This window comes from Hemiscyllium ocellatum, chromosome 28, assembly GCF_020745735.1.
Source record: "Hemiscyllium ocellatum isolate sHemOce1 chromosome 28, sHemOce1.pat.X.cur, whole genome shotgun sequence".
Taxonomy (NCBI): Eukaryota; Metazoa; Chordata; class Chondrichthyes; order Orectolobiformes; family Hemiscylliidae; genus Hemiscyllium; species Hemiscyllium ocellatum.
The window spans coordinates 44,286,594-44,303,216 of NC_083428.1; the positions used below are offsets into that span (position 1 = coordinate 44,286,594).

At 46.4% G+C, this 16,623-nt stretch overlaps 1 protein-coding gene across 1 annotated transcript in view; it reads left to right on the forward strand.

The window, feature by feature from the left end:
• wdr55 (WD repeat domain 55) overlaps nt 1-16,623 on the forward strand; it is a 29,216-nt gene that overhangs the window by 1,977 nt on the left and 10,616 nt on the right. Inside the window, exons 2-5 of the mRNA XM_060846300.1 lie at nt 5,250-5,318; nt 10,668-10,816; nt 14,714-14,814; nt 16,251-16,338. Coding sequence (XP_060702283.1) covers nt 5,310-5,318; nt 10,668-10,816; nt 14,714-14,814; nt 16,251-16,338 — 347 coding nt within the window. The 5' untranslated portion in view covers nt 5,250-5,309. The remainder of the gene's footprint in view (nt 1-5,249; nt 5,319-10,667; nt 10,817-14,713; nt 14,815-16,250; nt 16,339-16,623) is intronic.

Genomic DNA, 16,623 nt, shown 5'->3' on the forward strand with positions numbered 1-16,623 from the left:
GGGCCTTTGAGGGAGAGGGGAATGGAAAGTCTTTGGGGAGGTTGGGCTCTGCGAAGAAAAGGAAGAGGGGCCTGTGAGGGAGATGTAGAGTGGTCTGTGCGTGGGAGGGGCTGGGATCTCTAAAGGGCAGGAGAGAGATTTGAGAGAGGGAAGGGAGGGATCTGTGAAGCGGATGGGTGGAAGGACGAGAGAGAAAGAGATCTACGATGGCAAGGGATAGAGAGAGGAGGCTGTTAAATTGGGAGGATGGGGGCCATGTGGAGAGGAGCAAGGGGTGGATGCTGTGTTGGTGGGGCTGTGTGAGGGAGGAGCTTGTGGGGGGGGGTGGTAGGAGAGAGGGCAGTGTGAGTAAGTAGGAGGTGGCTGTGTGAGAGGGAAGAGTCTATGAGCGGGAAGGAGACGAAGAGGGACCTGTGAGGGGTAAGGAGAAGCTGAGAGGCCTGTGAAGGTGCTGTGAGGAGGTGGGGTGGAAGAGACGTCTGGGATGGGGGTGGGTGAGGAGGAGGAGTCTGCGATAGAGTGGTATGTGAGGAGGGAGAATGGACTGAGGAGGATGGGAAGGGCTGTGAGAGGGGCGCAGGAGAGGGATTTATGAGGGAGAGATATGGAGGGGCTGGCTGGGAGGGTAAGGGAGCAAAGTCTGTGAGGGAGAGTGTGGGTGTGGGTGGGGAAGAGAAGGGAGAAGGTTGTGTGAAGGCAAGGAGGGAGAGGTGCAGGGGAGGGAGAGGGATCTGAGACAGCAAGGGGAACAAGGGTGGTTTGTGAGAGGGAGAGACAGTGGACTTTGAGACGGACAGGGAGGGTTGCGTGAAGGAAAGGGCTGTGAGGGGGGTTGCTAGAGAGGGGTCTTTAAGGGGCTCTGGGAGGTGGAGGGCTCTGAGTGGGATGCTGAAGGGTCTGAGGTTGGGGGAGGGAGCAAAGTTTGTGAGGGAAGGGATAAAGGAGGTGTCAGAATAGGAGGTTTGGTGAGGGAGAGGTAGTGAGGACAATGGGGAGCAAGAGGGATGGAATGGGCTGGAGATGGGTCTGTAAGAGGGTGACAGAGGTCTGTGAGGGGGAGGCTTCTGAAGGGAAGTGAGATTGAACTGTCAGGGGAAAGGGGAGGGAATGTGGTCTGTGATGGTGAGGGAGAGGTGTCTGTTGGAGGAGGTGTTGTCAGTACATGAGGGGGAAACAAGGGAGAGTTGTATGTGAGAGAGGTCTGAAAATGCGGACATGGACTCTGATGGGGAAGGGGAAGAGTCTGCGAGGGGGGTGTAGAATGGTTTGTAAGGGGCTTGTGAGAGTGTCCAAGAGGGGAAGGGATCTGTGAGGGCAATGTGAGGGAGAATAATCTGTGTGGGAATGGGGAGTGGACTGTGAGTGGGAGTGGGAGGGCCTGACAGAGGGGGAAGAAGAGAGAGGGGCCTATAACGGGGAGGGAGAGGAATCTGTGAGGGAGAAGGAATGGGTTTGTAAGGGAGTGGGTGATGGGTCTGGTAGGGTGGGGGAGGGTGTATCTGAGAGATAGAGGCTGTAAGAGATGGGGAGAAGAGTATTTGAGGGGGTTAAAGGGGGAGCGGGCCCTCTCAGGGAGTGGAAGGCAGCTCAGTAAGGGAGAGGGGTCTTATGAGAGGAAGGGAGATAGAGAGGGACCTTTCAGAGGTATAAGGAGAGTGGTCTGTGAAGGAGCTCTAGCTGAGGTGGGGGGTGGGGATTGTGAGCTGTAGGGAGAGCTGTAAAGGAGGAGGATGGGGAGGGAGAGTGGTCTTTGAGGATGACAGAAAGGGCTGCGTGAGGTGCTCTGTGAGAGGGTCGGGAGAAGAATCTATGAGGGGAATGGGTAGGAATGGGTATGCAGAGGGGTCTATGAGAAATTGGGGTAGGGAGAATGGACTGAAGATGAGGAGGGAATGGGGAGGGAGAGGGATGGGGGAATGAATGGGAGGGTGAGGGAGCAAGGTCTCTGAGGAGGAGAGTGAGGGTTGGTGGGGAGGGTTAGGGAGAGGGTTCTATGAAATAGAGGGCTCTGAGCAGGGGATGGAGAGGGCACACAAGAGTGAGAAGGGCTGGGATGGGGAGGTGAAGGAGTCTGTGATAGGGAAGGGAATGGAAAATCTTTGTGGGAGAGAGGTGTGTGGGGGAACTGGATTCTGTGAGGGGGTGGGAGGGAATGGTCAAGGGGCCTTTGAGGCAAATACAGAATGGTTTGAGAGGGAGAAGGTGGGATCTGTGAAGGGTAAAGTAAGGGAGAGAAGTTTGTGAGGTGACAGGAAGGTGGAGGGGTCTTTGGGAGGGAAGGTTCTTTCAAGGGGAGAGGGAGGGAGAGGCCTGTGGGGCAGTGGTAGGCTGCTGTGTGAGGAGGTGGGAGAGACATGGGTGAAGGGTGGGGGTCTGTGAGAGGGTGCGGTAGGGAGAGGGGACTGAGTGGGATGTGAGGGTGGGGGAGGGTTGGTGAGGAGGGTAGGGAGAGAAGTCTGAGAGGAGAAGGGAGATGCAGGGGAGGGAGAAGTGAGGGAAAGATGGGGGTGCTGGTGAGAGAGAGGCAGTGAGATCTGGCAGGGCAGGGGGAGTAAAGATGGTCTGTGAGGGGGAGGGGCCTATGACAGTAGTCTTTGAGAAGGTCAGGGAGGGAGGATGGTCTGTATGAGGGGTGCGGGAGAGAGGTCTTTAAAGAGCTGGGGGAAGGAGAGGGCTTAGTGAGGAGAATGGGGACAGGAGGGAGCAAGGTCTGTGAAGGTGAGGTAAGAGGTTGGTGGGGAGGCGTAGGGTGAGAGGTCTGTGAAGTGGAGGGCTCTGTGGGGAAGAGGTAGAGAAGCCTGTGAGGACAATGGGAAGCGAGAGGGGCCTGTGAGAGGAGCAAACATTCAAGGAATGCATGGGGGAACGGCACCAACTGTTTATTCCTGTTTGGCACAAAAGCAAAAATAGTAAGAGGGAAAATCCATGGTTTACAAAGGAAATTAGAGACAATATCTGATCCAAGAAAGAAGCGTACAGATTGGCCAAGAAAAATAATAGGTCTGAGGATTGGGAGCTGCTTAGAATTCAGCAAAGAAGGATCAAAGTTTGATTAAGAAGGGGAAAATGCAGTACTAAAGTAAACTTGCAGGCAATATAAAGACTGACACTAAGAGTTTCTACAAGTATGTGAAGAGAAAGAGATTGGTGCAGACTCGTGTAGGTCCCTACGGACAGATGGGGGAATGTATAATAGGGGACAAAGAAATGGCTGAGCAATTGAATACATATTTTGGTTCTGTCTTCACACAAAAAGGACACAGATCAGACACCAGAAATGTTGGAGAATGCAAGAGTTAGTGAGAGGGGAGAACCGAGGGGGATCAGTATTAGTGGAGAAATGGTGATGGGAAAGTTGATGGGATTGAAGGCAGATGAATCTCTAGGGCCTGATAATCTACATCCTAACGTAGTTAAACATCGAAACATAGGAGCAGGAGGAGGCCCGCTCTGCAATTCATCATGATCATGGCCAATCGTCCAACTCCATAGCCTAATCCTGCTCTCTCCCATAACCTTGATTCAATTCACGCAAAGTGCTCTATCTCGTTGCCTCTTGAATACATTCAATGTTTTGGCATCAGCTAGTTCCTGTGCTATCATTACATAGGCTCACCACTCTGGGTGAAGAAATATTTCCTCATCTCCATCTTAAACGGTCCACCCCAAATCCTCAGACTGTGACTCCTGGTTCTGGACACACCCACCATCAGGAACATCCTCCCTGTATCTACCCTGTCTCATCCTGTTAGAATGTTATAAGTCTTTATGAGATCCCCCTTATTCGTCTGAACTGCAGTCAAAAGAATCCTAATCTGATCAATCTCTCCCCATACTTCAGTCCTGCCATCCCTGGAATCAACCTGGTAAACTTTCATTGGAGTCCCTCGAGAGCAAGAGTAGAAAAATGTGTTGCTGGAAAAGCGTAGCAGGTCAGGCAGCATCCAAGGAGCAGGAGAATCGACGTTTCGGGCATAAGCCCTTCTTCAGGAATCCTTTCATAGAATCCCTACAGTGTGGAAACAGGCCATTCAGCCTCACAAATGCACACTGATCCTCCAAAGAGTAACCCACCCAGACCCGTTCCCCCTACCCTATTACTCTGCATTTACCCCTAACTAATGCACCTAACCTACACATCCCTGAACACTCTGGGTAATTTAGTGTGGATGTAGGTTTGCTCACTGAGCTGGAGACATTTCGTCACTATATTAGGTAACATCTTCAGTGAACCTCCGGATGAAGCACTGGTGGTGTAGCCCACTTTCTATTTATATGTTTGAGTTTCCTTGGGTTGGTGATGCCATTTCCTATGGTGATGTCATTTCCTGTTCATTTTCTCAGGGGTGGTAAATGGGATCTAAGTCAATTTGTTTGTTGACAGAGTTCCGGTTGGAATGCCATGTTTCTAGGAATTCTCATGCATGTCTCTATTTGGCTTGTCCTGGGATGGATGAGTTGTCCCAGTCGAAGTGATGTCCTGTCCCATTCTCATTAGTATGCTTCTATACGGATGAGGAAGGACACCACTTCGACTGGGAAATGACATCACTGTAGGAAATCTTGTCACCACAGGAAATGACATCTCCAACCCAAGGAAACCCAAACAAATTATTAGAAAGCAGGCTATACCACTAGTGCTTCATCTGGAGGCTCACTGATGATGTTTCCTAGTATGGTGATGAAACATCTGAAAATGAAACTTCCAGCTCAGCGAGCAAACCCACATCCAAAACCTCAACCTGAGCTACAAATCTTCTCAAACCTCGCTAGCAATTTGGTACTTTAGCCTATCACACAGTTGGACGTTATTTGTCCAGCTACAATTAAATTGAAGTGACAGTTCATGAAAAATCCAAAAGAACATTTAATTGCTGAGCATCTGCCCTGTGTATCCACATGTGGGAATGTATAAAACGTGGAACTGAAGTTTGGAAGGAGTGGCAATCCATTGACCATCGATGATGTGTGTGTGTGTAAAACAGGCTGAATGGTAACAGAGACTGATGCTGAGACCACTGCTCTGTCTGGCTTGGCTGATCATATGATAAATTTGCTGAGTCAGTTGGAGCTTTGCTGATAGTTTAGCATCTTTCAATCCCTTACTAAACTAAATGTGGTCAGTTTTGGGGCTGCCATTCTTATGAGGCTTAGATTGAGTGACAACAGCACGTTGGAACAGGAGGAAATTGTAAACTTGACAGAGTGGATAACTAACGATCGCTGTTTTCCCCCTTTTGTTCACTTAGACAGGAAGTTCACAGCAGGAAGATTCCAGAGGATGTGAAGCTGAAAAGGAGACAACCATTATGACTGAGGTAATGACGCAGGAACCAGCACAGTAAATGGAGAACCTCAGCTCGACTGACAGCATCTGTGGTGAGGGAAACAGTTAACAAATTGAGACCACTGATCCTTCTTCAGAATGTGGATGCTGCCAGACTTGCTGAGTTTGTCCTGTACTTATTTGTTTGTTTCAGATTTCCAGCATTCACAGTATTTTGCTTCGATTTGAGTGTTTACTATATTGCCATTTCTCAATTTTGCTCTTCTCTCCAACGCAATTTCCATTTTAATATTTTGGCTTGTTTACCTACATTGCTTTCTGTCTCTTTCCTGGTGTTTAATAAAGTGTTTGCCAAAACTTGCTATCATGGAGGCACAATGGCTCACTAGTTAGCACTGCTGCCTCACAACACCTGGGACCCAGGTTCGATGGGCTGAGAAGTGGCAGATGGAGTTTAATTTAGATAAATGCGAGGTGCTGCATTTTGGGAAAGCAAATCTTAGCAGGACTTATACACTTAATGGTAAGGTCCTAGGGAGTGTTCCTGAACAAAGAGACCTTGGAGTGCAGGTTCATAGCTCCTTGAAAGTGGAGTCGCAGGTAGATAGGATAGTGAAGAAGGCGCTTGGTATGCTTTCCTTTATTGGTCAGAGTGTTGAGTACAGGAGTTGGGAGGTCATGTTGCGGCTGTACAGGACATTGGTTAGGCCACCGTTGGAATAGTGCGTGCAGTTCTGGTCTCCTTCCTATCGGAAAGATGTTGTGAAACTTGAAAGGGTTCAGAAAAGATTTACAACGATGTTGCCAGGGTTGGAGAATTTGAGCTACAGGGAGAGGCTGACAGGCAGGGGCTGTTTTCCCTGGAGTGTCAGAGGCTGAGGGGTGACCTTATAGAGGTTTACAAAATTATGATGGGCATGGATAGGATAAATAGACAAAGTATTTTCCCTGGGGTGGGGGAGTCCAGAACTAGAGGGCATAGGTTTAGGGTGAGAGGGGAAAGATATAAAAAAGACCTAAGGGGCAACTCTTTCACACAGAGGGTGGTGCATGTTTGGAATGAGCTGCCAGAGGAAGTGGTGGAGGCTGGTACAATTGCAGCATTTAAGAGGCATTTGGATGGGTATATGAATAGGAAGGGTTTGGAGGGATATGGGCCGGGTGCTGGCAGGTGGGACTAGATTGGGTTGGGATATCTGGTCGGCATGGACAGGTTGGATCGAAGGGGCTGTTTCAATGCTTCTACATCTCTGACTCTATGGGTGACTGTCTGAGGATAGTTTGCACATTCTCCCTGTGTTTGCGTGAGTTTCCTCCGGGTGCTCTGGTTTCCTCTCACAATCCAAAGATGTGCAGGTTGGGTGAATTGGCCATGCTAAATTGCGCTTAGTGTTAAGGGATGTGTAGGTTAGGTGCATTGGTTAGGGGTAAATGCAGAGTAATAGATTGGGGAATGTGTCTGGGTTGGTATGGACTTGTTGGGCCGAAGGGGTTCTGAAGAAGAATTATACTTGAAATGTTATCTCTCTTTCTCTCTTCACACATACTACCAGAGCTGCTAAATTTCTCCAGCATCTTCTGTGTTTGTTTCAAATTTCCAGCATCTGCAATATTTTGCTTCTAATGGTGCAGGAATTTCCATTAGCACCAGCATTGAGTTTTCAGCTGTAACCCTCGATCTGGCCCACAGTTCCTCAAGTCCACTCTGGCAGATCTTGTAGGTTCGAATATCAGTTTGGATATTTGAATGCACAATTCATAGAAACATAGACACTAGGAGCAGGAGCAGACCATTTGACTCTTCTTGCTCCACCATTTAATATGTTCATAGCTGATCCTCTGTCTCCCTTATTCCCATTATCTCCCCATTCCCCTTGACGCCTTTAAAACCTAAAACCATTATCTCTGTCTTTTGAACATGTTCAGTGACCTGGCATCTACAACTTTTTGCTGTTGAGAATTCCACAGGTTCACTACACTTTGAAAGCATTTTTACTCAACTCAGTCTTACACCATACTGTGTCTCCTAGTTCCAGGCTTCTCAACTAAGGAAATCCACCTCCTTGCATTTACTCTCTCCAGACATGTTAGAATTTTATACATTTCAATCAGATCACCTTATCCTTCAAAACTCTCGTGAATACAGGCTCAGTTGAATCGATCTCTCCTCATGAGATAGCCCTGCCATCCCCGGTATCAATCAAGTAAGTGAGCCTTTGCTGCACTAGCTCAATGGCAAGAGTATCCTTTTGGGAGACCAAACTTGCACGCAGTACTCTGGGTGTGGGTTCACCAAGGCACTGTGTAACTGCAGGAACACATCCCTACTTCCAAACTTTCAGCCTCTTTCATAAAACATTTACCTTCCTAATTGTTTGCTGCACGTGACTGTACTTTCATTGAGTGGTGTACAAGGACACCCAGATACCTTTTTATGTCCACATTTCCCAATTGATCATCATTTAAGTAATAATCTGATTTAGTAAAGGGAGATTCTCTCTCAGTAATGACTCTTTGAACAGTGTGAGGGTTGTGTTATCAGAATTGGTACTGAGCATGCACCACTCTGTCAGACGGTCAGTGCTGAGGGTGTGCAGCCCTATCAGAAAATCAGTGCTATCAGAGGGTCAGTGCTGAGGGAGTGCCGCACTGTCGGAGGGTCAGTGCTGAGGGAGTGCCACACTGTCAGAGGGTCAGTGCTGAGGGAGTGCCGCACTGTCGGAGGGTCAGTGCTGCGGGAGTACCGCACTGTCGGAGGGTCAGTGCTGCGGGAGTGCCGCACTGTCGGAGGGTCAGTGCTGCGGGAGTGCCGCACTGTCGGAGGGTCAGTGCTGCGGGAGTGCCGCACTGTCGGAGGGTCAGTGCTGCGGGAGTGCCGCACTGTCGGAGGGTCAGTGCTGCGGGAGTGCCGCACTGTCGGAGGGTCAGTGCTGCGGGAGTGCCGCACTGTCTGAGGGTCAGTGCTGCGGGAGTGCCGCACTGTCTGAGGGTCAGTGCTGAGGGAGAGCCGTACTGTTGGAGGGTATCATAAAAGTGGCTGTGACCCAACCCCGTGGAAGAGCTGGCGAGGTCTCTGCGTTGTGTTCTGGCCAACATAATATTCACCCCCCATTTTCATGGAAAATATTGTTTGCCAATTGGTTCCATTCTTGTGCAGGATTTCCTGCATTATTGACAGTGAGTACATTTCAACAATATTTCATTGGCTGTGAAATCTTTGGGATATCCGGAGGTTGTGTAGGGTGCTATGTAAATGCCAGTTTTGTTTGATTTGATTTGATATATTGTCACGTCTAAGTACAGTGAGAAGTTTTGTTTGTGAGCAGTACAGGCGGATTGTAGTAAGCAAGGACATACAAATCGGGGGGTGGAAAAAAAAACTTGAACAGAGTAAGTCATACAGGCCACAACCGCACAGGATGTACGCAAGGCAAAATCAACATTCACAAGGTCAGCAGGATTTGAAGTTAGAGAGTCCATTCATTAGTCTAATAATGGCAGCGAAGAAGCTGTTCTTGAGCTTACTGGTGTGTGTGTTAAAGCTTCTGTATCTCGTGCCTTGCGGAACAGATTGGATGAGAGTATTACCAGGTTGGGAGGGGTCTTTGATGATGGCAGCCGTTTCCCGGCAGCAAGACATGTAAATGGAGTCCATGGATGGGAGGTTGGCTCCGTGATGGTCTGGACTGTGCACAGCACCATCTGTAGTTTCTTACAGTCCTGGGCAGAGCAGTTGCCACACCAGGCCATTGTGCTTTCTATGGTTTAACCTTTCACATTGCATCTAACTCCTGGATTATTGTCACAGTGTAATCCTTTGGGTTACTATTTTATTTACAGCACAGGCCCATTGTTAGGAAGTGAATGCAGGAGCAGCCCATTGTTTTGGGTGATAATGGTTAAGAGAGAATGTTTGCCAGGATATTGGAGGAATTCAGCCTGGCAGAAATTACAGCAGCAGGCCCAACGAATCTGTGGCAGTGGGTAGCTTCCATATAGCCAAACATTCCTAATGTGTGTCTGATTCATTCCTATATCATAAGGTCTTAGAGTGTCATAGTACGGGAGGAGGCCATTCAGTACACCATGTCAGTACTGGCTGCTGAAAGAGCTATCCAACTCGCCCCATTGCCCACCCCTATCACTGTAGCCCTGTAAATTCTAACTTTGAAAAGGATATCCAGTTCTCATTTGAAACCTCCTATGGAATCTGCCTCCATCACACTCTCAGGCAGGTGCATTCCAAGTTTCTTCTCATCTCAGTCCTAGTTCTCTTGCTGACAATATTCTCTTCTTTCCACTTTGTCTCCTTCATCTATCTGTCCAATCTAATCTTCAATATGAATATAATTTCTTCCTCAGTCACTAATCTTGGCATGAATTCTGCAACCTCAGATATTTGCCTGCTTGTGTTAAAGCCCTTCTGATTACTTTCCCATGTTGGCTCCTTATTCTTCATCCATCAGCTCCTAGATGTTTCCTATGCTGTCCCAAATGAGATCTCGGATTATTGATTCTTCTGAAAGTGTTGCATTCCGTCCATACCTCTTGGAGTGTCACCCTGGATTATATGTTCAAATTACTGAAAGGGGCTTGAATCCATGGCTTTTTGCTTTGGAGAGATTAAATTTCTTGCTGAAATGTGTGGGTGTTGCTTCAGTTTGTCAAGCTCAGTGATGTCAATTGTTCCATTTTTATTCTTCAAATAACTCTGAGCTCAGATCCAGGATAGTTGAAGACGCAGAGTAAAAATCAAACTGCTGTATCTGAAGACCCTTCGCGCTGACCATTAAACAAGTCCAAACCAGATACAAGTATGATTTGATTCAGAATAAATCGCAACTGATTTAGAGAGGAGAGTTTGGATATTTTTATGCAACCTTCCCACCCCCCTCCACCATCACCCCACCCTTGTCCCAATCTCTCTCTTCCACCCCCCCCGCCCCCCCCCCCACCCCAATCAGCACAACCACAACACACCACCACCATTATTAGAGGCACCACACACCACCACTATCACCACCACCATTATTAGAGGCACCACTATCAGCACCACCATTATTAGAGGCACCACACACCACCACTATCACCACCATCATTATTAGAGGCTTGGTAGGAAGTGGCTGAAGAGCAAGGACTGTTACAAATTAGTGACAGAGGAGAGTTCCTCTTCCTCGCCTGGATTGGCTAAACTCCGTGTAATGAAATGGCTCTGTACTGATTGTCCTTCCTGATGTCTTGGATTATCTGCAGCCTTTACAGGAAGCAATTAACTCACTGCGTATTTACGACTCTCTGATTTAAGTTTGGGATTGTATGAAGCCTTCGTGATCTGCTGCAGTTCACTGTACTCTGGGATCTAACCGTTTGCTTCTGATAGGATCTTTCTGAAGACGAGGAGAAGGTGAAAGAGCCCAGGGTAAGAGAGACCCCAGAAGATGTCACCTTTGATGCTACTGTAAATACGATAGCTTTTCACCCAACGCGGGATGTCATTGCAGCTGGGGATGTGGATGGCGATGTCTATGTGTATGTATTTCTCTTCTGATACTATCATCAGAATAGTCCTGTCTTTGCCTTGGTCATACCAAACTGAATAGGCTGTCCTAATCATGATGCCAGAGATTCAAGATACTGTTCACAAATTATATAAATTCCTTGGATGAAGGTACCGAAGGTATGGTTACTAAATTTGCTGGTGATACAAAGCTAGGTGGGAAAGTAAGTTGTGAAGAGGCTAAAAGCACCTACACTGGATATAGAAAGTTTCAGTGAGTGGATGAAGAGCTGGTAATAGTGACATTGTGGGGAAACTGTGAGATTAGATGATTAGATTAGATTAGATTAGATTATTTACAGTGTGGAATCAGGCCCTTTGGCCCAACAAGTCCATACCGACCCTCCAAAAAGCAACCCACCCAGACCCATTCCCCTACATTTACCCCTTCACTTAACACTACAGGCAATTTAACATGACCAATTCACCTAACCTGCACATTTTTTTTGAACTGTGGGAGGAAACCGGAGCACTTGGAGGAAACCCACGTAGACACAGGGCGAATGTGCAAACTCCACACAGACAGTTGCCTGAGGAGGGAATTGAACCTGGGTCTCTGGCACTGTGAGGCAGCAGTGCTAACACCACTGTGCCACCGTGCTGTCCAAATGTGAAAATGTCTTTATTGGAAGAAAGAACTAAAATGTAGCAAATTGTTGGAAATGGTGAAAAATCTGCAGCTCTGGCATGCAAAGAATCTGGGTATCATGCAATTGGTTAGTATGCAGATACAGCATATAATTATGAAAATTGTTATTTATCATAAGTTGGATCCAAAAGTAGGGAGGTTATATTTTTAGTTATGTAGGACACTGGTGAATACACATCTATAGACAATGTATTGGTATTGGTTATTATTTAGGGAAGGGTGTGAATATGGTGAAAGCAGGTCTGGGAAGGTTTACAAGAGTAATACTTGGATTGGTGCTTTCTGTTATGTAGAACAATTGGACTAGGAGAAAGTGAGGACTGTAGATGTAGTGAGTGTGTGGTGCTGGAAAAGCACAGCAGGTCAGGCAGTATCCGAGGAGCAGGAAAATCAATATTTTGGGTATAAGCCCTTCGTCAGGAATCCAGTTGGGAACAATTGGATCGTCTAGGCTTATATCCTGGAGTTTAGAAGAGTAAAAGACTACTTGGTTGATACATATAAGATCCTGAGGAGGGTGGTCTTGGATCTTCACAGTGGATGTGGAGAGAATAGTTCCTTTTGTGGAAAAATCTAGAACTCTGATCACTATTTAAGAATAAGGGGTCACCCATTAAAGACGAGAGGTGAGAAATTTTCTCTGAGGGTTGAGGGTCTTTGGAACTCTGTTCCTGAAAAGGTGATGGAAGCAGAATCTTTGAATATTTTTAAATCAGAATTGGCATGGTTCTGGATCAGCAAGTTGTGGAAGGTATCCGGGATAGGTGGGCATATGGAGTAATCAGATCAGCCATGATCTTATTACATGGATAGTTCCACAGGCCAAATGGACTACTCCTGGCTCCTAATCTTTATGTTCTCATGTACTAATTGTAGCCAGAAGATAGAAAGTTCAGTATCGTTGCTATAGGAAGGGTTCAGAGTTTATAAAATCACGAGTGGCTTGGTTAGGGTGAATAGTCAAGGTCTTTCCCCCAGGCTAGGAGAGCCCAGAACTAGAGGGCAGAGGTTTAAGGTGAGAGGGGAAAGATTTAAAAGGGACTCAAGGAGCGACCTTTTCGTGCAGACCGTGATGTGTGTATGGAATGAGCTGCCAGAGGAAGTGATGGAGGCTGGTACAATTGCAACATTTAAAAGTCATCTGGATGGGTATATGAATAGGAAGGGTTTAGACCAAGTGCTGGCAAATGGGATTAGTTTAATTTAGGATGTTTGGTTGGCATGGATGAGTTGGACTGAAGGGTCTGTTTCCGTACTGTATAACTCTGTGACCCTATGATTCACTGACTGTGACTCTAACTGGTGTAAGGCAGTCTCTGAAGAACTGAATCGACCTATGCTGATGTTGCTCAATACTGTAGTTGCAATGTCTCCCTGGGTCAGTAAGAGCCAATTGTTGTACACTCCTGGGTCAGTAACGAGGCTGGCCACCAACTCAGGCTATTGTATTTTTTAAATTCATTATTTAACATTGATGCTAATTGAGTTGATATTTGTTGCCTGGTCCCAGTTTCCCTGAGAAGGTGCTGTTGTCCATCTTCTTCCACCATTTTTCTCGAACAGTTTAAGGCTCCAAGTATACGGAGTAATTCAGAAAACAGATAAGAGCTGATCACATGAAAGTGCCACTCAACAGTTGTGTACAGAGACAAGACAAAGTAAAGAGTGTAGGTTCCTTTCCCTAAAGGATATTAACAAAGTATTGATTTTAGGATTAATCAGCAGCTTTGAGGAAATCATTCTAAACCCAGTTTTATATTTGGAATTGAATTTATTGTAACGTGTACCAAGGCACAGTGAAAAACTTTGTCTTGCGAGCAATGCAGGCAGATCACAGAGTTAAGTAGCACAGATAGTAAAAAATAAGTAAACAGCGGCAAAACCAAAAACACAGGTACAGACAAATGTTAAGAGTTTGAGAGTCCATTCAGTATTCTAACAACACTGGGGGAAAAACTGTTTCAAAACCGGCTGGTGTGTGTGTGTGTGTGTGTGTTCAGGCTTCTGTACCTTCTCCCCGATGGTAGAGGTTGTAGAAAAACATTGCCAGGGTGGGATGGATTTTTGAGAATGCTGGCGCCTTTTCCTTGACAGTGGGCCTGGTAGATGGATCCTATAGATGGGAGGTTGGCCTTTGTGTTCACCACTCTGTGTAAACGTCTCCGATCTTGAATGGTACAGTTGCCATACCAGGTAGTGATACACCCAGACAGAATGCTCTCGATGGCACTCCTGTAAAAGTTGGCTAGGGAAAAAGTGAGGACTGCAGGTGTTGGAGATCAGAGTCGAGAATGTGGTGCTAGAAAAGCACAGCAGGTCAGGCAGCATCCGAGGAGCAGGAGAATCGATGTTTCAGACATAAGCCCTTTGTCATGCTTTTCCTGATGAAGGGCTTATGCCTGAAACATTGATTCTCCTGCACCTCGGATGCTGCCTGACCTGCTGTGCTTTTCCAGCACCATACTCTCGACCCCAGTTTTATATTTCCATATTTTTAAAACTGTGGAATTGGGAACGCTGAGGAGGGGAGTGGTGAAGGTGGGGTGTGTTGGGGAGAGTGCTGGAGGGGCTAGCATTGAGCCACGAGGAGAAAGGCAAGCTGAATGGAACCTGACAGGTCCTCGCCCTTCCTAGACCGTCACACCCGTCTTTCCCCAGTTGGTTTTTGCCTCCTCTCCTGACTAATTTCAGGCATTTATTGCATCCTTAATGCTTCAGATCACTGTTCCTGTTTTGTAGCTGGTTCAGGCTTTTACATTCTTGCCTGAACCTGTGCATTGTAATGTTTACGTAATTGAAAAATTGCTGCAAACTACAATTGGTACACTTCCGAATCTCAGTCTCAAGTGATTTCAAAAAGTTACTGAATAAATGCTATTATTTAATTAAAAGTTGCTCTCTCATAGAATTTATGGACATCTTTTGACAGAAGGCAGATTGAAATGGATTTATTTCAGATAGACATTGTAATCTTGCAACACTTAGTTAAAATTATTGAGGTTGATTAGGACATTATTTACTCATTTATTGACATGTTGCTTTTTTGACTTAATGAGAGAAGAGGCGGTTATCAGTTTGTCTAGTTAAGGCTAAGGTTTAAGCAGTACTTAAATCAGTGGTAGCTTGGGTAGCAGTGAGCAAATTGTCAGTGGGAGGAAGAGGATATAAATCTCATAGAAGTGAGAAAAGAAATAAACTTTGCGCTAATTTTAATTTGCAGCATCTCCTATTCATGTGAGGAGTCTGGAAATGAGGAACTGTGGTCATCAGGACATCACATGAAATCTTGTCGCCAGCTGGAATTTACCCAGAATGGGCAAGGTGAGGTCTCTATCTTCAACTTCCCATCAGCAAAACAGGGCAGTTAGTCTGGAAGTTCCACTCACATCAGCGAAGCCATCAGCAGCACTGTGATACCCTTACCCTGCAGTAACACTGTCTGATACTCTCACTCTTCGTAACATTGTCTGATAATTGTGCCCACCAGTAACGCCATCCAATTATCACACCCATCAGTAACATCATCCAATGATCGTGCCTGTCAGTGACACCATACAATAATTGCACCGTTCAATAATGCCATCCGATAATCTCGCGCTTCAGTAATACCATCCTATACTCACGCCTTTCAGTAACACCATCTGATAAACTCACACACTTCAGTAACGCCATCTGATACTCACGCCCTTCAGTAACGCCATCTGATACTCTCGCCCTTCAGTAACGCCATCTGATACTCGCGCCCTTCAGTAACGCTATCCGATACTCGCACCCTTCAGTAACACCATCCGATACTCGTGCCCTTCAGTAACGCCACACAATACTCACGCCCTTCAGTAACACTATCCGAGACTCGCGCCCTTCAGTAACGCCACACGATACTCGTGCCCTTCATTAACACCATCAGATACTCGTGCCCTTCAGTAACACCATCAAATATTCGTGCCCTTCAGTAATACCATCCGATACTCACGCCCTTCAGTAACGCCATCTGATACTCACGCCCTTCAGTAACGCTATCCGATACTCGCACCCTTCAGTAACACCATCCGATACTCGTGCCCTTCAGTAACGCCATACGATACTCACGCCCTTCAGTAACACTATCCGAGACTCGCGCCCTTCAGTAACGCCACACGATACTCGTGCCCTTCAGTAACACCATTTGATACTCACGCCCTTCAGTAACACCATCAGATACTCGTGCCCTTCAGTAACACCATCAAATATTCGTGTCCTTCAGTAATACCATCCGATACTCACGTCCTTCAGTAACACCATTTGATACTCGCGCCCTTCAGTAACACCATCTGATACTCGCGCCCTTCAGTAACACCATTTGATACTCGCGCCCTTCAGTAACACCATTTGATACTCGCACCCTTCAGTAACGCCATCTGATACTCGTGCCCTTCAGTAACGCCATCTGATACTCGCGCCCTTCAGTAATACCATCAGATACTCGCACCCTTCAGTAACACCATCCAATACTCGTGTGCTTCAATAATGCTATCTGACCCTCTGCCCTGGAGTGACACTGATGTTGAAATGAGAATATCTGTATGAATTTACTGGAATTTTTCTTATCTCTTAATAGTGTTATGAATATTTATTTATTTATTTTACATTCTTGATTTCAATGTTATTAATTTTTCTATTAAAGTTGAGAACATTGGAATCCCTTAATGTGTCAGTTGGTACAGCTGGAGCATCTTATGTTACAACCTTGTCGGAATTCACCGTTTCTCCTCTTCCAGAGCTTTTCACAGTTTCCAAGGATAAATCGATTCACATTCTCAATGTCGAGAGAGGCAAATTGGTTACAAGGATTCCAAAAGCTCACAGGTAAGTGATGTGGGTGATGAATAGCCTGGAGAAGACAAACTGGAGCAGGGTGGTATTATTTAGGGGCATTGGGCCTTCTGTGAGCAGTGGGTGAAGAGTGAGTATCAGAGGGAGGGTTGTTGAATGTGCGATTGAGAATAAGGTCAGGATCTCCATCTCATGATGCTTTTCCACAGATCCCATCCCTGAGTTTCATTTCACTCTCTCACAGGTGGCTGTTTATCAGTCTGTTTGGTCTATCTCTTTGTCAATTCCAAAGTTTATGTTGTTAATCGTCAATTTATT